General features: G+C 34.7%; 1 protein-coding gene across 1 annotated transcript in view; it reads left to right on the top strand.

Annotated features, from left to right (window-relative positions):
- The window catches only part of LOC115275305 (diacylglycerol kinase beta), a 296124-nt gene that overhangs the window by 228511 nt on the left and 40090 nt on the right, over positions 1-27523 (top strand). Inside the window, exons 14-17 of the mRNA XM_029919005.1 lie at positions 5079-5114; positions 13792-13908; positions 23349-23422; positions 27315-27389. Of these exons, the coding sequence (XP_029774865.1) occupies positions 5079-5114; positions 13792-13908; positions 23349-23422; positions 27315-27389 (302 nt within the window). The remainder of the gene's footprint in view (positions 1-5078; positions 5115-13791; positions 13909-23348; positions 23423-27314; positions 27390-27523) is intronic.

The following is a 27523-nucleotide window of genomic DNA, read 5'->3' as shown; positions in this document are numbered from 1 at the left end:
TATATGTGATTAAGTGGTCTTTGTGAATTTATTTTACGAGCATGTAAACATACACATATTCTTACTGTGGATCGGAGCTAAAAAAGAAGCTGAAGAACCCTTCCTTCTTCAACCATCTGGGCTTCTGATGATTTTATGAGACCTGGCCAAGTTACAATAACATTTCTAATGGTTTCATTTCACTAGGTAATCAGGAGGGAAAGACAGTAACAATAACATTGGGAAGGGCTTAGTTCTTGCTGATTCTTTTATATGTAGAAATCTATGTTCGAAATGATTTGGGTATCTCTATAAAGATACATTTTTTTAATATTTTTATTGAAAACACTTAGTGTTCCTTAAGTTTCCAAATATCCACTGCATTAGATGTGCATTCCCTGAAGGTCCTGGGTGTTTCCTTTCTAGATACAAACATGCATCCATACTGAGGGAGCCATGAAGGATGGAATCTTCCAATTCCTTCTGTGCAGTATCTCCTGAGCAAAACTCTGCAAACATGAGTAAACGATCACACTTACAAGAGTAAGAATGGACATTTTTGTGAGCAATTAAAATGACAAAATTAATGAAATTATCTTATTTAAAAAATATTTTTACCATTAAATTCATGTTGTCACAAGCTTAAAATTTTGGCTCCATTTGAGTAGTGATTAGTCAGGGGTTTTGAATAAGATTTTAATATGTGTATCTTCTAAAAATTTTTATTTCTGGTAGTTGCATTTTAATTAGATATGTCAAAGTACTGATGGAAAAGAAAAATATTAATGATCCTTCTAATTGACATACCTGCCATACACTGAAATAATCATTGGCTATAAAAATTATTTATGGTATAGAAATTATTTTGGTCTCACTCAAGACCTTTTTTTTGGTCTTCCTTCTCACACTTTTGTGGTTAACTGTGTGAGTATACTCACTTAGGGACCTGCAAAATCCTAAAAGGTTAAACGAATTATGAATCTGGAATGTGACAGTAAAATTTAGAAAAGGCAACTGTGTTTAGTTTCTAGATGGTAGAGATGATATCAGGTATGATATAATAACTTCCCTTTAAGGCTGAGACACTGTACCATTTTAGGAAGTCAGTTGTCCTTTTCCAGATTGCTTTTACTCTCTCACTTCTTTTTTGATGCCAGAGATATCCTTTTGCATATAAAGAAAGCAGGTATTTAAAACAGTTTTATTAAAGGGCGCCTGGATGACTCCTTCAGTTAAGCATCTACTCCTCATCTCGGTTCTGGTCATGATCTCATGGTTTGTGAGCAGAGCCTGCTTTGGATTCCTTCTCTCTCTCTCTCTCTCTCTCTCTCTCTCTCTCTCTCTCTCTCTCTCTGTCTCTCTCTCTGCCCTTTACCATTCAATATAAATAAATAAACATTTTAAAAAGTACAAAAACATAATCGTTTTATTTGGCCACCTTAATTTACCACTATAGTAGAAGTGATTATGTTAAATTAATCCATATCGATATTCAAGCCACATCTTTCGGGCAGAACATATATATTGTGGTCTCTAAATACCTCCCAGTGTTCAATGTTTTAAAATAATGTGGTTTTCAAATCACGCTAAAAATAGAGGCATGGCTAGAAAGAAACTTAGAACAAAATTCTTATTGAACTTGTTGTTTGAAAAAATGGAGCCTGAGACAGAGAAACACTGTATTTGAATCTATTATTACCTTTATTTTCTTAGGCTAATTATGTTTCTCAGTCTGAGAAGTGAAGTATCTTGGCCAATAGGGAGGATTAAATGAGACAATAAACATGGAAGTGATTTTTCAAAAATAGGAACATCCCAAATAGGTAGAGCATAGAATTCTGTTAATTTTACTTTAGTCTTGAAATAACTGATGACCCTTTAATGTGAGTACTATGTTCTTATTATATTTTTAACTCCAACCTCCAACAATCTCTCCACCAAAGATTTTTCTTTATCCTATGACAATTTGGATTAAATTGTCAATTTAAAATGATTACATGTGAGAAACTATGAAGACAAGAGATATCTCCGTACTTTAGAATAATAGAATTTTTAAAAATTCTTTGATATTAGGTTGAACTTAATAAGTGCCCTGAAGACAAATGCATCTTTTAAACTAATTATCGGCACTGTGTATTCTATTTAATATTAAAATGATACTGATTAAATAAAATCAATCACATTTCTCTGTAGTCACACCTTACGTTTGATTAAATACAAATATACAGTCCCTGTATTAATTCTGATTAAAAATATATTACATTTGAAATTATACACTCAAGATAATTTTCAAAAAGCTAAAACATTTACTCTGCTCGTCCCTGATATTTAGAAAGCATATACAGAAGAGTATAATTGAAGTAATATAATATCTGAATTTGTTCTCTAACAAGTTTCTTCTTTGTCTTTTACCTGGATAGCATAGTTTTCTTATGGTAACTCAAGGGTAAGCCATTGAGAGGCACGTTAGCTGATTATAAGTGAACTTATATATACATTGTTTCATCACTCTTATTCCTGGAAAGAATTTTTAGTGTTGCTGTCAGATGTTTGAGTGTTGCTAGAGACAGTTCACTGAGCTGGTGGCTTTCTCTCTTTCACATTTATGACTTCTTGCCCTGCTGCTCTCTCAATTTTCTTGACTCTGTTACTTATTCTTGGTCAAATCCTTTCCTATTCTCAGAGAGGGGGTGACAAACTTTCTATTATTTCCTTACTTTCTTCATGTCACTACTTCTCTTCCAACATCACTCACTCTCAGTAGATGACATATTCCCACTACCTTAAGAAGGAAGTAGCCTTGCAAACATGAATGTCTGTAAATGACCAAATTCCCACACAACTGGTAACAAAGTGCCAGGCAGGGCAATTTCATCCTAATTTGTCTTTTGGGGAGAAAATGCCTTCAAATAGGGTTTTCATAATCCATTTGGCATAATTTTTGCTTTTTGTGACATTGAGCCACATGAATCCAATATAGCATCAGCCTCTTTTATTATTTTTATCATACATGCAGAAATACTTATTTTTTTAAGTTGAATCTTTTACATATAAATTGTAGGTAGTATGACACTACATCTCTAAATATGTCAGTAAGCATCTTCTAAGATTAAGGACACTTTTTTATACAATTTCCATACTATTATCATACTTAGGAATATTAACAATAATTCCATAGTATTAGTCATTATCCTATCTATATTCAAATGCTAAAATATATCTCAAAAATGTCTTATAGATTTTTTTGTGTGGTTGAGGTAGGGTGGACAGTATCCATTTGAGATTTTTTTCATTGCACTTGCTGTTACTGTAAACCATTTTGACAACTATAATCTTTTCACTTGGCTTTCCATTGCCTTGCTCTGTAGTGACATGTAAGGTGAGCATTGATTCTCCCTAAGATAGAAGGCATCTGTGGCTCATGTCCTGAAGACTGATGGGCATCCTAATATTTGCTTGAGAGACTCTGGGACTTTTCCTGGGCTCATGGCATAGGATGGGATGAGGAATCAGGAATCACAGGATAAGACACTTCATCTGGGTTGGAGGGAGAGCAAACCTTTATACATTAGAATAAAAATAGAAGAATTACAGTCATGCCTTAAAATGTTTATTCAGGTCTAAGCTTGAACTAAGAGCTGAGAAAGAAAAAATAGGAAAGCTGACAAAAGAAATTTGAAGTGACCTAGATTGAAGTTAGCACATTTTTCCCACCACCCATTATCCCAGGTTTTATATAGACTGACTTGGACTCAAAAGTCAAGAATATTACTGAAATCAGAAAGTGTTCAGTGGAAGTTCTGTTAAATCTGTTTTCAGTCCATCTGAGAAATGGCAAATACTTCCATAAGGTTTTTCTGTTCATGGGCCAGTTAACCCAAGTTCATCCTTTCATGACTTCTTTTGATGCAAAATCTTCAGCTGAAATATTTACTTACATGACAAAAATATCTTCTACATAGAGTTGTTTTCCTGGGCACTTCAAATTTCTCTATGGCTTCTCTGGACCCCTCCTTCTGATCCACGTGTGCATGCACTGGATCCTTCAGGTCCTCTATGCTGAGTAGCTGGGAAGTCACCTCTACTGCATTAACCTCAGACATAGCTCTTTATTCTTCTGGTTCTTTCTGCCTTCTTGGACTTACACTGCCTAAGGGAGTCAACTAATACTTGTATACTCCGATTTTTCAGACCCATCTTGGATATCCATTTAGAGTTGCCTTCACATAGCCCAGTCCTGGGGGTAAACCGACATACTGACCACTCCCTCCTTTTCAGAGACACACAAATGTCTAAGACCTCCTCGTGTTCATGCGTAGCTTCACCACACACACCCACCATTAGAACACTTAACCTAGTATTGTGTATGTGATTTGCCAGAAAAAAAGCTTCCCACTGTGATTCAGAAAAGGAGGGCTGGTGAATAATTGAAAATGCAGGGTCATGAAGACCAACTTCAGTGTGTTTAATATCATCTTTTTCTTTTTTTTAAATTATTCTCAAGTATAATTTTTCTACTTATTTACTAATATTTTTATTTTTTATTGATGCTAATGGAATATTTTTTTCTTATTTCCAGAAAAATCCCAAAATAAAATCAACACCATAAGCTATGTCTCCATCAAACAGATACTGAGTAACTTTAGCAAGGAATGAGAGTTGGACTGGAAAATGGAAAAGTGGGCCGGGTAAATGGGCAACTAAAAAAATTAGTAGGAATGGTTTATGAAGGATAACAAAACTTAGAGATGAGTTCTTATTGCAAAATATGAATGTAATATATCAGCATTGGTTCAGAGAGGTCTATAAAGCAAGCCAACAATGTTGATCGATCTCCTTTGAGTGGATGGAGTTGCATTTTGGATAAGTAATTCACAACCTAACCGATTCTGCATTAGAGCATTCCTTATTTTGTGACAAGATATTTATTCATTTATGTAATGGAATTAAGCAGAAAAAATATGACAAGGAAATGCATTTTATATTTATTCATTTATTTCACAGGAGAATAAGAATAGTGGTATAAGAACCTTCATTGGCATTTGTTTTCAGTTTGATTTTTGTTATTTTCAGCTTTAATATGAACTTCTCTTTTTCAGCAGACTCTGTCCACTTCAGGAGTTTCAGTCCCTGAGGTGCGTAAGCAAAAATGGTTTTCACACTTGGCCATTATAGGTCATTTTAGATCTTTTCATTGTTATAATGAATATGTGGGGGTATCTCAATGACCTACTAATATCAATTTGTTAGTTCATTTTGTCTCATATTCTGATATTTGGAATTGGGGATATTTATGTTTTCTTTTTTAAAGTTTATTATTATTTTTTAATTTATTTTGTGTGTGAGAGAGAGAGAGCATGTTGAGGAGGGGCAGAGAGAGAGAAAGAGACAGACTCTCAAGCAGGCTCTGCCCCATTAGCACAGAGCCTGATACAGGGCTCAAACTCACAAACCACAAGGTCAGGACTCGAGCCAGACCTTAACTGACTGAGCCACCCGGGAGACCCAGGGAGATTTATATTTTCATGATGGGATATGCTTGAAAATGTTTCAATCTACTTTTGTGACAAACATTAGGAAAGCAAAATGTTATGTGAAACAAAGTATACAAAGAAAAATAAAAGTTATTTCACAATGAGTTTTGACCTGTGTATAAGAATACCATCACTCCTATTTGTCAAGTTAGAATGTAAACACCTTACAAAAGCCCAAACAATCAAAGCTCTATACCAATGAAATGCAGTTTTCAGTGTAGCAGGTTGAGAAACCCTTGCTCACTTTGAAGTGCCCATCATTTAAAAAAAGAGCACATCTGCATTAATCACGTAGCATATGACATTATCTAGAAAGTCATTGAAATAAAATAATCACAGAAAAAATGACTTCTATTTTGAAAATAAACATAAGTATTGTCACACCATTTATTTTCAGTTAAGTGCTGGCTTCTCTTTGTATTAATAAAAGGAAGCCTCCACATTTTTCAGTGACCCTATTCTATTCAATTGTTTTTGTCTTTTTCTTAATGTTTATTTATTTTGAGAGAGTGACACAGAGAGAGGAAGGGGCAGAGAGACGGGGACACAGAGAATCACAAGCAGGCTTCGTGCTGTCAGTGCAAAGCATGATGTGGGGCTCGATCCCACAGACAGTGAGATCATGAACTGAGCTGAAGCCAAGAGCCAGACATTCAACTGACTGAGCCATGCAGGTTCCCCTCATTTATTTTTATCTTTAAAGGATATATTCAGATGGTATTGTTTCCCCTAAAATTATAATTTGAATCAGCTTCCTTATGAGAAATATTATTTATAGGATAAAAATACTATATAAGAATATGAATTTATTTAGAGGAAAACATAATTGTACAAAATGTGGTAACCTCTCTCCACTCTCTGCCCAAAAAGTTTTCCAATTAGTGTAGATTGCTTCATGCAACCTTTAAAACTTTCATTTTGTAATCAGAGATATACTTAAAAAATATGCTTGAAACAATAATGTTTCTAACCTAAGAGAAATATTAAGTTAATTTTGTATTCTTTTAAGTCAGTTGATGCCATTATTATCATGATTATTATAAAAGAGAAATGTTGAATCACACACTCAAGTGACACAAGTTCTTGGAAATTTTATCACTTAGTTTAATTATTTAAGTGTAAGAGAACTGATTTTGTATATTTAGGTGTTTCAGCTTATTTTTGCCCCCGAATATAGTCACTATATTTGACATTTAATTTTTTCTCTTTAGACTTGATAATCTCCATTGGTCTCTTATATCCAACCATATAATCTGCATCATATGAAAAGAATAAATAGACTGAAGTTGTACTTTTCAGTAAAGTTATTATAAGTCTTCTACATTGCCTTTTTTTTCCTGGCAATATATTGGTTTATATTAACTTAGACTTTCACTCATCATATGAGTTTTTTCAACTATGTTTTTCCAAAAATTTTCATAAGTCCATATGTGGATATATTCACTGGTGAGTGTGTGAACACACACACACACACATGAATCCCTTTGTTACACTATTAGGAATAATGGCTTGTTAGGTATTGTTAGGTTAATATATATGTGGGCCAACTTATGGAAAAATATAGACCTATCTTCAACATCTCATGTGAAATACGTAAAAGCGTATTTATTGGCTACACCTTTGATGCAGATTTAAGGTGTACAGCCTTTCCTATGTATATCACCGTCTTATCACCCATGAAAAGTTTCGGTTATCAATTGTTTTGAAGCATAAGTAAAGCATTCCTTATTTCATGGTAAGATATTCATTTATTTATGAAAATAATTGTCTTCAATTATTTTCAATTTTTTTAACATAGAGCAAAAATGGACATCTATAAAGCAATTTGAGTGTTAAATGACTCTTAATATATTTTAAAGTTTATTTATTTTGAGAGAGAGAGCATAAGCAGGGGAGGAGCAGAGAGAGAGGGAGACAGACAATCCTAAGTAAGCTCCATGCTGTCAGTGAAGAGCCTGACATGAGGCTCGATCTCACGACTGTGAGGTCATGACCTGAGCCAAAATCAAGTTGGTCACCTAACTGACTGAGCCACTTAGGCACCCCAATAATTGTCAATTTTTATTAATTTTCAAAGTGTTTACAGTCACTGTGTCCAAACCCAACTAGACTCCTCCTACTACACACACACACACACCCCGTGTATTATTGCGTCCTTCCAAAGCATGTGAGTTATTTTCACAGAAACAACTTATTTTACACTCATAATTTAATAGTTTGAGTAATAATTAAATCAGATGGTTATAATAATGTAACAACTCCTACTTTGAGCTGGCCTTAACAGATGGGGGCACCATATTAATCACTATGTGGAGCATGTAACTCAGCTACTTGAAAGACATGATGAGTATGAACAAGCAAGAGCACGATCTCCTTGCTTTTAACTTTTGGCGCAACACGTCCATGATGATGGTTACAGAGGGAATAGAGAGGGAATGAATGAGGTACGTATGCACACATGTGGTTTTATAAAGTCACAACCATATGCTGACAAATAGCCCAAAGCAAAAGATTTGGGTATGGGCTTTCTCATGCCTATATTTCATTCCTTACAGTCAGGATTTATTGAGCAGAAATCTTGTAAGTGGTTTATACCCAATATAATATTACCCTAAGAGAAAACAGCCACATCGTGTATGATGTGTGACAAACAGGACTTGTGGACCAAGTTGCAGGTTTAGTTGGTGAGTAGCACCCCAAGTCCTTTAAGGCTAGCTTCCATTCTGTCAAACTTTTTGTCTCCCATCTGCCCCAGAAGACTCCACCTGGATCACAGAACCACTTATCCCCAGAAATGGGGACACAACGAACACATGAAATACTACAAAGTAAATGAAGTATTTCTTCGCAACACCCATCTTGCACTACTGTGATCTAAGCAGCATAAGTGTGATGAGTTAAATGACAAAGTGTGGCAATATACTTTTTTGTGTTTTAAAAATTCTGCCATTTGCTAAATGCCTATTTTATGCTGGTACCTTTATCTACATTTTCTCGATTTATTATCACACATTCATTTTATAGGTGAACTCAGTGGTGGCTTAGAGATAGCAAGTAACTTGCCCAAGTTTGCCTGGCAAATAAGATAAATCTGGGATTCAGCCTCCATGCCCACACTTAGGACTTTGCCCAAAGTAGTTTTTGTTTTTTAATAAGTCCTTACTTAACTAAATTTAAAAATAAATGAAAATCTTTATATCAGTTATTATATTTATGTTTAAAGATTTCTAAACTTTTTTTTTTTAATCAAGACTCCTTTGCTACTCAGCCATAATAAATTTTGCTGCAACTACCGTGGATTCCTCATAGATTCAGAGCCTTTGCTATCTTCCAAGTGAATTCGTTTCTCTCGGGAGGAAACAACTCCAATTTCATAATAAGGTCACAATAATTAAAAGTGCAGCTTTGCAGCTGTCAGCCTTGCTTTCATGGAGCCCATACCCTTCTAAGCACCACTGAATTTGGTGGCACATCTGCTTCACCGAGAAGAAAATTGTATATTGGGAATATCTAAGTGTTACCTTGGGTTCAAGTTCTAGTGTCCCTGGGAAATTCCTGGGGCCCAGCTCCAGTGGCAGAAAGGGCTACATCTCAACTCAGGCAAGTGGTGCTGTAACAGAGAAAGCAAGTTCCAGGACTAGCGAGAAGGATGCTGTTGCAGCAGGGCACCAGCCCACCCTTGCGTGGCTTTGTACCAATGGAGGTGCTTTGCTGCAGCCTGTCTCACATGCTGAGATTGGACAAAAAGAAGAGAGCCCTGTGCTCGAGGTAATCATCACTTGCTGCTTGTATGAGTGATCAATAACAGCAGACTCAAGTGGTAAACATCCCTTTTGTGACCGTGGTTTTCAGCAATGCACAAATACTATACCTCTGAGAATCAGCATGATATAAAAAAATTTTTTTAGAGTACAGGTTTAAAGGGAGGTCTTTTTATTTAATTTATTTTATCTTTCTGTTTTCTGTGAATGGTCCTTTCAGCTTTTCTTCTTGGTTAATTATGGTGATTATCTGTTTTGGAATTCTGTTACAATATGTCCCCCAGTTAAGATCTGTTGTACTATTTAGAGTCTGAGGATCACAAAACACCAAATTCTATATTCAAAATGTCTGCATAGCAACCAAAAATGGCTGATTCTTGAAAATGCTGAAATATTAATAACTACATTTATTTTTTGTAGTCATATTTTCTATTTTTTTTTGTGGGCTCGAGTAGCTCCTTTCAGTGTTTCAATAATTTCTATTGATTAGAACAATAAATTTCTAACTCTTTTTATTTCTGGGATAATTTCTCTGGCAGAACAAAATTTGTCTTGATTATAATAAGGTAATTTATTTTGTGGTTTAAAGCCCAAAACTGTAAAAAAAAAAGCAGATGGTGAAGTGTTGACCACTGCCCCATTATCAGAGAGCTATTTTATTCTAAATGATGATTCAAAATGAGGTTGGTGAGTTGTTCTTGAAACTTTTCAATAACCTCAACACTGGAAGTAATTCTCTTAAGTATCACAATAGAGATCTGCCATTCAGAGTTAATTAACCCCCAAAACAAGCTAGTGGAATTTTTGTGGACATCAGATCTTTCAAAGATGCAATTGCTTCTCCCTTCCTGTCCCTGATATAAAATAGTAAAGAAGTAAACATTTTCTCAGTGGAAATAGGAAAACGTATCCAACTATCCTTCTGTGAGCTTATGCGGCTTAAGGATAGTAGGTATTTCGTTGAGACTACTCTACAATTTGAAAATAAAAATAAAACAAATGAGTATAATAAAACAACTCTGGAGAAAAAGTAAATACTTATGAGTTTCTCCTGTTTATAATTTTCAGCCTTGATTAATTCCACACATTCTACCTACTAGGCATATTTCTCCCAACCAAAGAAACCACTTGGTGTCTTTGAGGTCTGTGTAAGAGAGAGAGAGAGAGAGAGAGAGAGAGAGAGAATGTTTAAACACATGTTTACTGTTAGCATTATCTAGATTATATAATAAAATTCACATACAGGTGAATGTACTGAAAATTTTTCTATTAACTTGTTGTGTGCCTCTTATAATTTTAGATTTCAAAAATAAAATCTTAGTGAAACACTCAAGGTAGGATTTACAATTTTGTTTTTATATCTTACAAACATTTATTTCATCTACTCCAATTTACTCAGAAAGATGACTTCTGGGAGAGACCTGAAGCTACCTAGTCAACTTCTTTTTACTAGTTGGAGAGTCTTACCAGTAAAGGAATTTCCCCAGCTATGTGCATGGCTAAAAATAAAGTCAAGTTAATGGATTATTTGGTAGCTCTTTACAAACATACACCGCCATGTCTTAAATTTCCAGCATTACATGTATAAATAGTTTGGTCACAAATACCCAGTTTCAGTAAGACTAACCAACTTAAATTTTATTTAATTCTTGTGACCTAAGCATTTTAGGAATTAAATGCCAAATGACAATTGTTGGATTATATATCAAAATTCTAGAACATAAGGTATGATAAAATATAAGGTATACAAGATAAGGTATATCTTCTACACTATAGATTTTTATAGAGTATTTTATAGAGTATTGCATGTTTGATATATCTGCATACAAGAACCCATAAAGAAGTTATTCTCATTACCCCCAGGATTATATTTTGTGACTACTCATATAAGGTATGGATTTTTAAATGTAATCACTGAGACTTGCTTATTTAAGGTACTTAATGTAACTAAGTGCAAATTTTTATACATTTATGCAGTTGGAAATAAAAAAATGCTTTGCATAATACCAATACTAATGAGCACCCTAGAGGGAGCTGCACTTTCTTATTTGTAATAACTTTCGTTTATTGAGCGTGTATTCTAATACAAACACAATGTTAGAAGTTTGTGTTTTCCATTAAATTTTGCAAAACGCTGAGAAATAGGTATTGCTATCTCCATTTTGAGTAAGAGTTAAGTGCTACAAGGTTACATAACATTTAAGTAACAGTGATGTATTCAGCTCAGGCTTTCTGACTCCAAACCTCATCCTATAATCCACTCTTTCTATGCATTATACTCTTAACTCTCTAGGGACAAAATTGTAATTTGTAAGTTTAGAAAGAATGATCTATCTTTAAAAAATCAATATTTTTGCCAGAAATTATGCTTATGTGAAAGTACCTCGTTTTCCAAAGAATGTGAATTTCAGGAATCCTATTACACAATCCATTTTTAGCCACACAGAAAAATATATTCAGTGATTTTACACCATGAAATTGTAAGGTAAATGGACTATATTGATTAGCATCTATTTTGGTCTGAGAAATTTTCTGATCCATCTGGCTCTAATATAGTTAAAAAGAGCTTTACTTGTAAGTCCAGTTAAAATATTTTCCAAAATTGCAGAAATTTAAATGATGCTTTAAGAAGCGAATATAGGGACTAGAAAATATATGTCCCTCAAATATTTAAGCACACATTTCTTTTTGATCAGAACAACTTTTCACACCAAGCCTAGACATGGACCCAGAATCCTTAAGACAATACTATTTAAAAATTTAAAAAATTGTTTGATTCTTGATTCATTTATTTCTCCATTCATTTATCCTGACTTTTGTCAGGCACTGATTTAGGATCTGCTGTAAAACAGTGAAGCAGACCAAGCACTTTTTCTTCTGGAACTTTGACTAAAAGTGGAGATAGACCAGCATTAAATTAATTAAATAGAAAACATTTGAAGTTGTAATAAAGTGTGTGTGTGTGTGTGTGTGTGTGTGTCTGTCTGTATATAATTATATGTATATATATGTATTATATATTATATGTATATATTACATATACATATATATACTTTTATATAAAAGTATATTTTTATTTCTATAAAAGAAGACTAAAGGGAGTATTCTGACATTTGAACAGAAACCTGAAATAAGGGAGAAACATACTCAACAGAAAGAGCTTTCCAGCGGAGAGAAGAGTGATGGTCAAAGCTCTGAATTAAGAGTTTGCTTGTGATCAAGGAATAATGAGGAGATGGGCATAGCTGGAGTGGAGTGATTAGGATGAGCGTGGCTGTTGTATAGAGAATTGACTGTAGGGAGACAAAGATGGAAGCAGATTAGTTGATGGTTACAGTAATCCAGACAAAGAAGATGGCAGAGGTTTAAAGTATGCACTGTTGGAGGTGGTGAGTAATCATCCAGTTTGGGATTTATTTTCAAGGAGTGTAGGCAGGAAATACAAGAAAAAATACTTTTGGATATTTTAAAACTAATGTGTGTTTTAGACACTCATGGACAGGTAGAAAGGGCATTTGTAAGTAGCAAGTAAAGTTTAAGGGAGAGGTCTGAACAGGAACTATAAATTTAGAAATCTTCCTCATAAAATTGAAATTCAAAGCCTCGGGATTTGATGAAGTTGCCTAGGGAGTGAGGGTAGATAGTGAAGATGAGACATTCAAGGAAGAGGTTAAGTGTTACAGATCATAAATCTAGAGAGAGAACCAATGAGAGAGATTCTGAGGAAGCAATTAGTGAAATAGGAAGAGAGCCAAGAGTAAGAGAATGATGTGTCCAGAACTCCAGTGAGGCAAGTGTTCAAGCAGGAGGAAGCGGTCAATTCTGTCAAATGCTGCTAAAAAGTGGAAAAGATGAAACCTTACCAATAGGTGTGGCAATGAGAAGGTCATCAATGATTTTAGAAGATTCAGCGGAGTAATGGTGATTAACTCAACCCAATGAACTTTCATTGGGTTGGGTTGAAGAAAGAGTGGGGAGGCGGGAAATAGAAACAGGAAGGAGACAACTCCAGGAACTGTTTCCAGTATGACAAACAAAGGAATAGCTGGGAGGGAATGTGGGTTTTAAGTTTTATGCCATGCTTGATCTAAATAGAAGTTTAAAAGTTCATCATGTATTAATTTTCAATATTGCCTGCATGGATAAGCCTTGTTATTAGTGCTCAGTAACAAACTTCTTAAATTGTAACTCCATATTATTTATTTCCACCATTCCTTATGGAAATAATTAGCCTTACTGTCCTTGATAACTTCTGATGAAGAGTCCTGATGGGGCAAATAGGGGGAATACCATCTGGCTTTTTTTAAGTGATAATTACTTTTTTGAAGATAATTGAATAAAATAATAATTTGTATTGTGCCTATATCATGTGGACTATTGCAAACAAAAGCTTTCTTAGTATTCAGTAGAATACTCCCAAATTAGGAGCATGGGCCCAAGTCTGTAGCCAATAAAGTCTTCTTTGTGTTCCCCCTTTTAGTAAAACAACACTCTTATAAAAGATTTTCTCCTCACAGGAAAGACAAGCAACAGTGAAAAAGGAAAAAGGTGGTTCCCAGCCGTCAAATAAAGTAACAGACAAAAACAAAATGCAAAGAGCCAACTCCGTGACCGTGGATGGGCAAGGCCTACAGGTATGACTTCTTCAATCAAATTTTATGACTTTCATATTTGTTCCTTCTATGCTCTTACAGGCACATATGTCCAGCTATCAACACATTTATTTAATGTGCAGATTAGCTTAGCAGAGGACTTCAGAAAGATCTTTATTAATTTATCAAGATGACAGTTTTATATTTGATTGACAGAGTGACGCTCTGATTATATTAATCTCTTACAGCATTATCTGCATTTGAACCTAAATGGTAAGAGATCTTTTGTGATTCTGAAGGTTTTGCAAATCCTTACTAGATGTCCACATTCATTATAGGCCTACATATTACTTATATAAAACTTTGCTTTCCCATATATGTTTTTTATATATTTGGAAGAATTATTTTGGTGGCAAAAAATAAATGTCTAGGAAAAAAATAAAATTAATTTCATTTGTGTGGATACTTTTATTGTTAAATAATAAATTGTATTTATGATTTATTCATATCTTTCTTTAGTTTTAATTAATAAAACTCCATATATATTTCCAGTTTCAGTAAACACAGATAGCTCAAAATCATGTTTTTAGTACCCTGGTATCTCTGACATCAGCAGTAAGATTTCTCTCAACTTATATTTTACAACATCCTAGAGGATGTATGTATTTGCTTTATTTGCCTTTGTTTCTCACTCCAACATAGAAACAACCCATGAAGTCAGCTAAATCTTTGTGACATTGTATGTTCATTTTTTTTCCTTTTTTACTTGTATGTTTCTCTCGCCTAATGTTCATTTCCTTTTCTTACAACAACATGCTTCAAGTTTCATGTTCTCCAGGAACATTTACCAAACACTTACTAAACAAAAATATATTTTGTCACGTGTTTACCTTCAATTTACATAACTTTATATCTTCACTTTTCATTAATTGTTTTATCTATGATACTATGAATTATGTATTTTATATTTCTTAAATTGGAAGGACAGTTCAGAGCACATAGTAGTTGCCTAAATGCATGGTTCTTTATTATTTCAAAGATTTCATTAAAAATTTAATAATAGTTGCTTAAATACTAACAACCAGATTGGTGATTTATTTTTGATCTAATAACATGTTGTGAACAGAATTTTTTAAGGGTTATTAAACTCAAATATATAAAGAAGAAATTCTAGGGGCGCCTGGGTGGCTCAGTCAGTTAAACATCCAGCTTCAGCTCAGGTCATGATCTCATGGCTCGTGGGTTCGAGCCCTACATCAGGCTCTGTGCTCATGGCTAGCTCAGAGCCTGAAACCTGCTTCTGATTCTCTATCTTCCTCTCTCTGACCCTCCCCTGCTCACACTATCTCTGTCTGTCTCTCAAAAATAAATAAAAAACATTTTAAAAATTTTTAAAAAGAAGAAATTCTAAATGATGAAATTATTACATTGGTTAGAAAGTTTAAAAATTAATTATTAAAAGAGTAAATTTTGGGTAGTCATCTCTGTATGGTTAGCAATCTCACCAAAAGACTCAAATATGAAGTCTATCTACTTTGATAGAAAAAAATAAATGATCATGTTAAATTTCTGTGAAAAATATCAACATTTATAAGTCTAATACAGCAGTTACAAATATCGATTAATTACATCTTTAGTCACACTGGGATTTAGCGATGAAAATATCAGAAGGGAGAATTACATTTCACACAGGGCTAGATAATCTGCTTCTCAACACAGAAGTTAAACGTGCACCGTTTGTCAGACAGTATATGCTAGACACTGTGATAATATCTTATGCCTACTAAGTAAGTGAATCTTCTCAATAAAGATAGGAGATAAGTATCCTTAGTTTTACCAATAAAAATATAATGTATATCGTTATTATCATGATTTTCAAAATGAGGTTACTGATGTTCAAAAGTAACATTATTTCCAGGGCCTCACAGTTAGTCAGTGGTAAAGCCAACGTTTCAGAAGGAAACTCTGACTCAGAGTTTCTGTGTTTTTACTCCTAAGATACCTAGGCTCCTTGGTTAACAAAGTGTAACAGGTATACAAACTCTAACTTCCTGACCAACTTGTTCTGACCACCTGCCTTTCTCTGTGGACATATTGCATCTCTAAAACCAGATAAGAACTTTTCATAACTTTCTTTAGCATGTGAATTTATCAGGTAAAGTTGTTAGTCAGGACAGGGTAGACATCAGCCTTATAAGACAGTAAATAAATACCTTAATTATTGTTATCATAATTTGTTTCAATTTGAAACATTGGTATATAATTATGTGTGATAGTCTTTCACATCAGCAATATGGACTAAAATTGATATACATAGATATTCACATAACTTGGAGGAAATTAGAAAAAGAAAGTAAAGGATTAAATTATCGACTAGCTAATGGAAAGTGGAAAAATAAATTTTGTTGTAGAAATCCACTTAAAAATAATAACATGGTTATTTTTTATCAGGAAAGATAAAAAGATATGCCAGAAAGTTAATTTTTCTGTGAGTTTAAAAAAATGTGTATCACGAAAAAACATTGAGTTGCAGCCCAGTTTGCATAGAAGTCCATGACAGAAGAGATGTACACTGCTTAAAGAAGACTATTAATCATAGTTAAGCACATTCATCTTACTTCTTTCCAGCTAACCAGCATAATGATCAGGATTATTATTTCTAATTAGAGGAAGTAATAGATCATGTATAACCTTAGGATGAGTCTCATTAATTAACCCAGGTCCTAGGGGACTTCAAATCGAGGTGGTTAGGCACTCTGTCTTTGTCATCGTTCATACCATAGGTTTACACTTAATACATATGCTCCAATGTAATTGAAACTACAATTTCTAACATGCACCCGACACAAAAATGCAGATAGGTATTCGCATGTGAACAAATAAGTGAAACAGAACCATGCTTTAAACTATATTAAACTGAAGTTTCCTTGTCCCTAATTATTGTCTGAGAAGAATTTCCAAATAAAAGGGTCACTTGAAAACTACAAAGTCTAGTTTGTAATACTCTTAACACAAGAAAGAACGGGGAGCTTTTATATTTAAACACCTAAAACTGAGCCAGCGCTATCCCATGCGCAATGCTTCTCCCTGTCCTTATTGTCTTTCTTATTTGCAGTATTTCATTCTTTTAATTACCAAGACTGCGTGTGCACGCACACACACACGTACTATAAACAACTTTATAGTGTGTGTATACAATTATTTTTCCTTATTTGGTTGGAGTGTGTGTGTGTGTGTGTGTGTGTGTCCCATGACTACTTTAGGATCCTCAAGCCAGATGGCTCTTCCATAATTAGCTCTTCGTTGTCAGTTTAACTCCCTAAGTGCAGAATTATTACTCTACATTTTAAGTAATGTGACAACCTTTAAACTGAGTCCTTGTTCCCATCCTTATAATGTGCCAGCTTATAAGCTACATGGGAAAAAAAATGGACTTCGGTAAGAAGTGTCAGTATGGAGAGTTAGAGTTGTCTCTAATTTAAAATAACATGCCTAGATTTTCCCTTACTGAAGTGTGATGTTTGAGTGAAGACTTAGGGGAGGAACTTTAGCCTGTTGATATCTAGGAGATGGGCAGCCCTAAGACAAGCGCATGCCTGGCAAGTTCTAGAATCAACATGAACAACTGTACAGTTGGAGCAGATTGAGTAACACGGAAACTGGTGAAGCCTACTATAGAGAAGGACTAGGAGCTAGATGTACAGAGTCTCCAAGGCCTGCGTAAAAACTCTGACTTACCATCTGAGAGAGATTACAAAATGTAACCTAATCCTGACTTAACTGTTGAAAGGCTTACTCCTGTTGGGGTTAGATTGTTAGGGACCAAAGAGTCTAGTTTGGAGATTATAACTAGTTATTTAGGGCATGTCCATAGCAGAGCAGGAAAGGTGAAGAGATGGATTCTCCATGTATTTTGAAGAAAGAGACAGCAGGATATGCTGACAGATTGTGTATGGGGTTTATTAGAAAGTAGAAATTAGGGACATCTTTAAGATGTTTGGCCATTCACCTGAAATGATGGAGTGACTGAGTTGGAGCAGATTCTGGGTGAATAGGTTTTGGAAAGAAATTTCTGGTGCTGTAGGACACCTAAATGGAGATGTTAAGTAGGCAGACAAATAAGTAGGTCTAGAATTCAAACCATAGGATACATTTGGAAGTGAAAGGCTTATTGATGGTACTTAAAACCATCAGATGAAATAAGATTACCAAGAAGGAGAATATATAGAGGAGTCCTTAAACAGGGACCCAAAACCAGTCTGACTCAAGTCACGCCCTTTAATATTTACTAGATGAAATGGTCCCCTTTTCTGAGTAAGATTTCATAGGATTAGCTTTAATCTCTAAAGAGAAGAATCCAGTATAAATTTTCATCTCCTGGAATGCCCTTTTTATGCAACTTATAACCATTCTTTAAGGTTTCAGGTGTCTTAAACACTTCCTCCCTTCATCATTACTGTCTTTGTTATACCATATTCCCTATCCCAATGTACCTTCAAAACTGGTGTGAAAACCCCAGGGTTCTGTAGAGATGCCTCAAGCAGAATGGTGGGATGATGGAAGGCTGAGAATATGGTCAGGGTTCTTTTGAGCTTCAAACAGAGCAACTTGCTTTCCTCTGTTTTATCTATTCTTCCACTTAAGATTATTTCAAATACTCTATGAATATTTACTTCCAAAAACAAATAAGTTTAGGCTGATGGATTTTTTTATATGTATTTATTTTGTTTTTTCCTCCCATTCCACCAAAATCTATTAGAAAAAGGTACAATATTTTAGGATGGTAGTAAATCATTATTTAAAGTAACTTGAGGCACCTATGTAGCTCAGTCAGTTAAGCGTCCGGCTTCGGCTCAGGTCATGATCTCACAGTTCATGGGTTCGAGCTCCGCATCGAGCTCTGTGCTGACAGCTAGCTCAGAGCCTGGAGCCTGCTTCAGATTGTGTCTCCCTCTCTCTCTGCCCCCTCCCCTGCTCACTCTCTGTCTCTGTCTCTCAAAACAAAATAAAGACATTAAAATTTTTTAAATAATAAAGTTTTTTAAAGTATAAAAATAAAAATACCACTTAAACATTTTAAAAAATTAGTGTAAGATATTTCCATAAAGCTTTGTTCATCAAAATCAGATAAACTGAGTTTCAGAAATGAAGAAAACTTTGTATTCTTTTAATCTTCTTAAATTATTTTAAATATATATGATTTACATTTCAATATGAAATACTTCTGCTAGACTGAATTCTGAATTCTCTGAGTTAGTTCTTCTCAGGAAAACAAAATCTCAAATCATATAGAATTTTTAAATTTTTAAAAAATGTTTATTCATTATTGAGACAGAGAGTAACAGAGCATGAGTGGGGGAGGGGCAGAGAGAGAGGGAGACGCAGAATCTGAAGCAGGCTCTAGGCTCTGACCTTTCAGCACAGAGCCCGACATGGGGCTCAAACCCACGGACTGTGAGATTTCGACCTGAGCCAAAGTCAGATGCTCAACCAACTGAGCCACCCAGGAGCCCCTCGAATTATATAATTGAATTGAAAAATTTAACGTATCTAGTAATACCTATATCTTTCCTTATTTCATACTCTTTGAGTTACAAAAGAATTAAAAGAAAATGTGTATTCCCATACTCAACATAGAGAATAGCATAATGTAAAATAAAATAAAATATGGAGCCTCTTCAAGGATGTTGATATGAAGTCTCTGTTCTTCAGTCAGGGGATATTAACAAGTTTGATGAAGTATGATGTCTCTATGCCTGGTTCCATCTGTAGTCAATTATGTGCCCTTGTGGATCTTTCATACCAGTTACAATTAGGTTCTGCAGCATGTAACAGAGAAAGAAAAGAGACCAAAACAAATAAAACATAACAGTGGTTTAGAGAAGATAGCCATCAATTTTTCTTTCATGTAAATAAAATCTAGAAGGAGGATCTCCAGATGTATGGCTAATAAGACAGCTCTATATTTTTTGTCAGGGCTGGTACTATCTTTCCTGTCTTCATCTGTGGCATCTTCAAGGTTGCCTCATTATCAAAGATGGATGCTGGTCCTTAAAATATCAGATTTCATGCTGGTGTCCAGAGGAAGATGTCTAGCAGCTCTCAGTCTTCCTTTTTAAAGAGCATGTCTTGAGTTTCCATAAAACATTTCTGTATTAGTCGTCTTGGGCTGCCGTAATAAAATATCCTAGGTGGATGGCTTACACAAGAGACATTTATTTATCACAGTTCTAGAGGCTGTGAAGTTCAAATTCAGGGTGACAAATTAAATTTCATTCTGAGGCTTCTTCTCTTGGCTTTTCCGTGGCTGCCATCTCTCTGTGTGCTAACACTACCTCGTTTTGTGTGCAGAAGTGGGGGTAGATCTTTCTTCTTTAAGGGCACTAATCCCATCCTGAAGCGCCCACTCTCAGGACTTCATCTAGCCTTCCTTGTGTCCCAAAGCCTCTCCCTCCAAATACCACCACGCTGTGGGGCAGGGCTTCAACATAAAATTTGGGGAAGCACTATTCAGTCCATAGCAACTTCTAATTATAGACAAAAACATAGACACCTTTTTTCCTACTTAGACTATTTATTTGCATTCTTATGTGGCAAGACACTAAAACTTACACCTTCTTAACCTTGTTCAAAAGAAATACATATTTAAATTCTGCAAACAGCAGCAACAGCTTCCAAGGGACAGGTGTGATGGGAGGGGCCAGTCTTTCAAAATTGCCTTTTGCCCAGGGTTCTTTCAGTAAAGATGAAGGGGGACAGGAGAAAATGACAGTGGCAGTCTTTGACAGTAAGGTGCTTCTTCTTCTTCTAGGAGTAGTAGTGCACAAAGTCGTTGTTTATTTTTAACATGTCAGACTTGAAAATGATCATGCACTATAGTTTTGGTGCTCTCAAATTTAGTTATTTTATCTTTGGTCTTCTGGCCTCCAAATTTACTCTACTGGATTGGCTTTCTTCTTATAGTAACAAAGTATAGCCAGATTTTAAAGCTTTTTGAATAGGGCATTGAAAAATATGCCAGATTTGCTTAAAACCCTGACATTTCCAGGGTAACATCATTAAATGATCCCTTCACACTAGAGTCTTAGTGGTGCTGGTGTTTAATCACATATTATCCTTTAAATGTAGATTGTGTTAGGTCAGGAGTTTATACAACCTCAGTATCAAAGGGACCCTATTTCACAGTGTCAGGTAACTTATAAATAGATATCTGAAGTTCTCAGTGTTTTATTTTTATGTAGTCTTATTTTGTAAGCCTACTTTGTGATAAGAAGGTATCTGAGGAAAAGACTGCTAATGGATTTTATTCTTCCTGTGTTTCCATTTGGCATATTTGACTTTTATGCTTACAGAGCATCCCCATTCTTCAAATTTGTTCTTTACCTAAATTATCTTCTATTTTCTAACCCATTTGACCTATTTATCCTTTTACCCCCATGTAAAAATGACATCTACACTTTTTGTATTTTGAGATCCTATAAACTGTGTTCTGGCGGGATATTTATTTGCTGGTAATAATGTGCACCTTAGAACACAGTTGTTGTGTAGCTTGGTATTGACCTTTATTTGGTGAATCGTTATGATGCCTTAAATATCCCAGCATATTTGTATTTGCAAAAAGCATTCCAAAACATATTTTCAAATACATTGCAAATATTTGACCCCGTGTGAATTTAATATAATCTAACTTATTTTAATAGAATTATAAGCTGAATGTTGAGTTTGCGGAAGATCATCTTAATGAGTGTTTGGGTTTAGACTTAATGTTTTGCTCAAAAACCTTTATTTATCTTGAGATTCTCACCTTTATTTAAAAATAAGGAGTAACAATTCAAATTAGGTGCAAAAATAAAAATCCACATCTGTTAGCATTACCTTTTTTTTTTGAATGTGCAAGCTTCAGGAGTTCTGTTTTTATAATAGGATGAAAAATAAAGGGAATTGAATGTAAGTTGTTTGGGTGTTTATTTATTCTAGCTTTTAAATGAGGGGAGAAGGGGACACATTGCAAGTCAGTAGCTTAACCTACAAGGCACTCTGTGTATTAACTGACTGAGCACATTTGCTTCAGTGAAGTTGCTATAAATCCAGCTCAGAGCCAAACCAGGAACAAGGAACCCCTATCCTTTTCACAGAAGAAAGTAAAACAGAGACAGATAGAGTAGATAAAGATGACAACAAGTTGAGTAAGAGCAGAGAAATTAAGAATATTTTACTCAGCCTTCTGTAACTAATGTGAAAATTTTAACATTTTCTCAGTGCTTATATTCACTAGAAAAATTATACTTCACTTAAGATCAGAGGAAACTCCATTAGAAAAATATCTTAATTTATGTAGTTTTAACAAAAAGAATGGCTATCATATGGTAAAATGATTGTTTTTAATTGTCTCATTACATATTTAAGAGTACTTTCTAAGAGAGAAAAAACATAGCAATAAAGGATAGCTTGAATCTACTTTAAAAAAATACACTGATCTAGAACTTTTCAATTTAGTCTGGAGAGGGCTCCAATAGCTGCATATTGTTACTAAATAGATATTGCCAAACTGTATTTAGACAGGATTTAGATAGTGGTAGATTGACTAGGAAAACATCCATTTAAGAGTCTACCTGTTAACATTGAAGTCAGGTAAAATGCAAGAGATCTTCCTTACCATCCTATCAAAGAGAGCTTTACCCCCTTACATACCAATAAAGTGCTACCATTTTATTAGATTTATTTCTCTTCATGGTATGTTTCACTACTAACTCCATATCTGCTTGCTACTGTCTATGTCTCCACTAGAATATAAACTCCACCAGGACGGGCACATTTTCTTGTTCAACCAAGCAATCACTATCGGCATATAGTAAGAGCACAGTCAGTTTATGGATTCCTATTTAGCAAACAGACTTGATTAACTGGCCTTCTACTCCCCAGGCAGGGAAAGAAAACACTGAGGAAGTATTGTGTCCTGGAGGGCAGTTAGGCTGAAGGAGACCTCAAATTATCTTACTGAGATCCTCGCTGACAAGTGATTGGGTAGATGAATTCCACACATGCCGCAAACCACTCATGCAGGTTTCATCTATTAAATAGGGGCTCCCTGTAATTTAGTCCCTTTATTTTCCTCTAATCTTTCTCCTCCCACTATCTTCTATTTCATTCTGGCTGGTTTACTCACTGTCCCACCAATTGGATCTTTTGTTTTCATCTCATGTCTCTTCAGTCACCATTCCTTCTTAGCTGCCTTCCTCTCTGCCCCGTACCTAGCTGGACCCTGCCTCTCTCTGTGGAGTGAGTATGCCGGTTGATGTAGGTAGAGTCAAAGCACGGGGTTCAGCTGAGTTACTAAACAGATCTATCTATCCACCCATATTACAGAACTGAAGAGCCAGATTCCTCAAATTGCTAATTGGTATTTCATGAATTAGAAATTACAAGGGTCCTCTTCATACATTATGTAAATAATTTGTCCATCTATTCAACTTTTCTTCTAGATTACTCCTGTTCCTGGCACTCATCCGCTTTTAGTTTTTGTGAACCCCAAAAGTGGTGGAAAACAAGGAGAACGGTATGTTTTTAAAAATCAGGTTCATTTTCTGTGTCGTACGTATGTAAAAAGATAAACTAAAGAGATTTTAGTAAATGTAATGTTTTAGTACAACATTACTCCCTGTGGGTTACAAATTTTAATGTGAAATAAATCTAGCATTGATGTGTAATTTATTGATATGATCTCTCCTTATTCTAACAGCTTAAATTCTTAATATGGCTTTTGTAAATATTTTTATTAGCATATCTCAAGTACCTGAGTTCTCTCTGTGCTACCTATCACCTACAGCCTTTAACAAAGGGTTTTGCCTACAATATGGCTCCATAAATACTGTTGAATGAAAATTCTTTCTCTAAATAGTCAACAAGGTGACTTCAGGTAAATCAGCATTCAGTAGTGAGGAACAGAATTTATATTCAGCTTGTAGACAAATTATATTATAATGACTTTCTGCCTGTGCATTTTTGCAGTACATGATGTCATATATTCTTTTCTTAATTTTTTTATATCTTTATTTTATTTTGAAAGAGAGACAGAGAGTGAGCAGGGGAGGGACAGAGAAAGAGAGACACACACAGAATCTCAAGCAGGCTCCAGGCTCTGAGCTGTTAGCACAGACCCGAATGGGGCTTGAACCCATGGACTGTGAGATCATGACCTGAGCTGAAGTCAGATGCTTAACTGACTGAGCCACCCAGGGGCCCCCATGATGCCATATATTCTTAAGGAGAACAATCTGAATTATAATCTGAATTAAAATGAGTTGCATTATCCCATGTCTCAGCATCCTGGCAGACAACACAGAAATTTCATATTTGTAAGAAATTAAGGATTAAATCATCCCGATTAATAAAAATCTCAAAACCCCATTGAAGAGAAAATCTATGTCCTTCTAAAAAGTCATGTCATAAACAAAAATTCAGTTGTGTCTCTGGTAAGTTCTAGACGTCTTTACTAATCTCAGTAAAAAAATAAAAGAGCAGATGCAAGCATCATACAAACAATATGATAATAAAGCAGAAATTAGTACTGTGATTCATCAAAAAGTGAAGTTGCAACATTTTCATGGTAAGTGGGATTTTATAATTTATTTTCCTGCTTTCTGATTTTCCAGCTTTATTTCAATGAAATGAGGAGTGCTGTTTATTCATTTGCCAATCAACAAAATATTATTTCTGCTTAGAAAGGTTTCCTTTTTTCCATTATCAACATGTAGTTATATAATTTTTTCCTCTACTGAACATGATAGAAATTATTTTAAATTAGTAGTGGCTTAATAATTAAAAGTGTTTATACTGTTTTAGGAAAGAGAACAGTTGCCTCACTTTTAGAAATACAAAATAGTAATTAAAAATAATCTGAAGTTATATTCTCCTTTACTGTGTACAGTCTGTCAGCTTTATATATTATGGATGTTTGGGAAAAAAATCAAACTCTTTACAAAGAATTAGATAAGGGTTAAATTTATGTTGTAAATTAGAGACAAATGAAGTATCAAGAGAAAGAAATGGTGTATTTTCAAAGGGAAAGCATTCCTTTCAAATTATAAGAACATGGATCATGCACGATGACCCTTAACTGAGTATCTGATTCCCCTTATCTTTTTTTAAATTTTTCAATGTTTTTTATTTATTTTTGAGAGACAGAGAGAGACACTGTGAGCAGGGGAGGGTCAGAGAGAGAGGGAGACACAGAATGTGAAGCAGGCTCCAGGCTCTGAGCTGTCAGCACAGAGCCTGATGCGGGGCTCGAATTCAGAGCTGTGAGATCATGATCTGAGCCGAAGCCAGATGCTTAACCAACTGAGCCACCCAGGTGCCCCAGATCCCCCCTTATCTTATTAAGAGAAAACTACATAGATACAGTAAAGTCATAAGTAAATTGAACTTCACGGTGGGAGGGATCATACTGGAATGCTAATTTTCCTGAATGAATAAGAATCATCTTTCATGAATAACAATATTCCATTCAGGGTTTCCTTTAAAAATACTTGGTTTTTAACTTTGACATGTTAGAAACGTAGCAAAAGGTTATAAATTATATACTCACACAAAGTTTTCCATACTAGTCAACACGTGTGACAATGTTCACATATCATTCATTCATTCGAACAGCAAAACCTGAGTGAATCCAAACTCTACTAGGAAGTGGGATTAAAAGACCTTTGACACAGCCAAGCAAGGAGGCAGGCATAAACAGATAAACTGCCGTACCACAAGATGAATGCTTAACTAAAAACATTTGAAATACAAATGCTGTTGAAGTTCAAAGGGAGAAATAGCTATCTCTCTGAAGACTGAGAAGTTTCTTGGGACAGGAAGTAGCTTCTGAGTTAATTGTGATATAAGTAGATATTTGCCAGATGAAGGAAGGAGAAAGATTTGTGAAGGAATGCGGTGTTTTTTAGGGAACCAGGAGATAATCACAGAGATTAAAGTTTTAGGGAAATGATGGGAAAGGTAAGACGTAACCTATTTTAAATATAATAAAATATTTTGCATTATAAATAACTTGACACTAGCAGAGACTTTTCATCATGGAAACAGCATGTCTGTACTTAACCAGCACTATCTATGTAAGAGGGCGGGATAAACAAAAATGTTCTTCGCTGGTGAAACAGCTTGGAATCCTGAGCTAAGGCAGTCAGAGCGAAGAGCCAGGATAGATAGACATTTCTGATAGCCGGTGCCGGGTTGTCCTCTAATCGGACTCAGGTGCTGGGGAAAAGAAGTACCAGAAGTACTAAGAATGAATCTTAAGGTCTTTTTTGAGATACTCAGATCATATAATTAATCAAGATCTAGAATGTGAGCTTATTGCACATTTGGGAGTAGAGTGATATAAACAGATATTACATAGTGAATTTGAAGAGTTTCTATCAGTAAACATACAATGAATGTGTTTATAAAATATATGGTAAAATTTTCCCATGTTTGTACAATCTAAGTTTTAAAAACTAAATACATTCTTTCAATTTTAGTATTCATTTAAGAATACCAATGTGGAGATGTATATCTACTTAGAAATATTTGTACTGCATTTGTTGTACAATGATTGATTTCTTTTAGAAAAAAAATTATTTAATATGTTCCTGTTGAAGGGCACCTGGGTGGCTCAGTAGGTTGAGGGTCCAACTCTAGCTCAGTTCATAATCTCATGGTTCCTGAGTTCGAGCCCCGCATCAGGCTCTGTGCTGACAGCTCGAAGCCTGGTGACTCCTTTGGATTCTGTGTTTCTCTCTCTCTGCCCTTCCTTTGATGTCTCTCGTCTCTCTCTCTCTCTCTCTCTCTCTCTCTTTCTCTCTCTCTCTCTCTCAAAAATAAATAAACATTTAAAAAAATGTGTGTCTGTTGAAACAGTTTAGCAGTTGTGTGAGCTGACTGATCAAGATGATTGTTTTTGTGGCCTAATTAAGCAGATGAGGTCACATTCTTTGATTCCATACACACATACAACATGCCGAGTCCCAGTTTATATGTGGGATAGTTGTCATATGGATTAGGTTACCCCAGTCCATTTACACAATCCTTGTGTAAATTTCACAAGGATCAATTAGGAGAAGGTATCTTAGTAATTTTATTCTGATATTCTTAAAAAAATATATTTGAAATTGAATTAGCCAAATAATATTCAAAAGCAGGATAGAGAATATTCTAAATGCATATGCATATTTAGAATGCAGATATCATTCTTTCTAATTGTAAACTATATTTTCTATATATTGACTACTAAGCCTTTTTTTTTCAAAGAACCAGAAGTTCTTATAAAGCTGCTATGTGTCTAATATTAGTAATGTAAAAATTTTCAAATGTATTTAGTTACAACCATGCATATAATTATAACATTAAGAGATGCTATTTAAACATTGGGGGTATCACTTACTTTTTTTCGAATATTTTTGTTTTTATAGAATTTACAGAAAATTCCAGTATCTGCTAAATCCTCGTCAGGTGTACAGTCTTTCTGGAAATGGACCGATGCCAGGGTAAGTCCAAGGAAAATATTATTACCATTAACTAATTTAATATTAATTAACAAAGTAAGCAGCCTTATGTACCTTGAAATTGTGTTATTTGAATACACAGATTAGTATACAAAAAAAAATTGGATATCAACAAC

The sequence above is a fragment of the Suricata suricatta genome, chromosome 2 (genome assembly GCF_006229205.1).
Source record: "Suricata suricatta isolate VVHF042 chromosome 2, meerkat_22Aug2017_6uvM2_HiC, whole genome shotgun sequence".
Taxonomy (NCBI): Eukaryota; Metazoa; Chordata; class Mammalia; order Carnivora; family Herpestidae; genus Suricata; species Suricata suricatta.
This window is presented reverse-complemented; position numbering and strand designations above follow the sequence as displayed.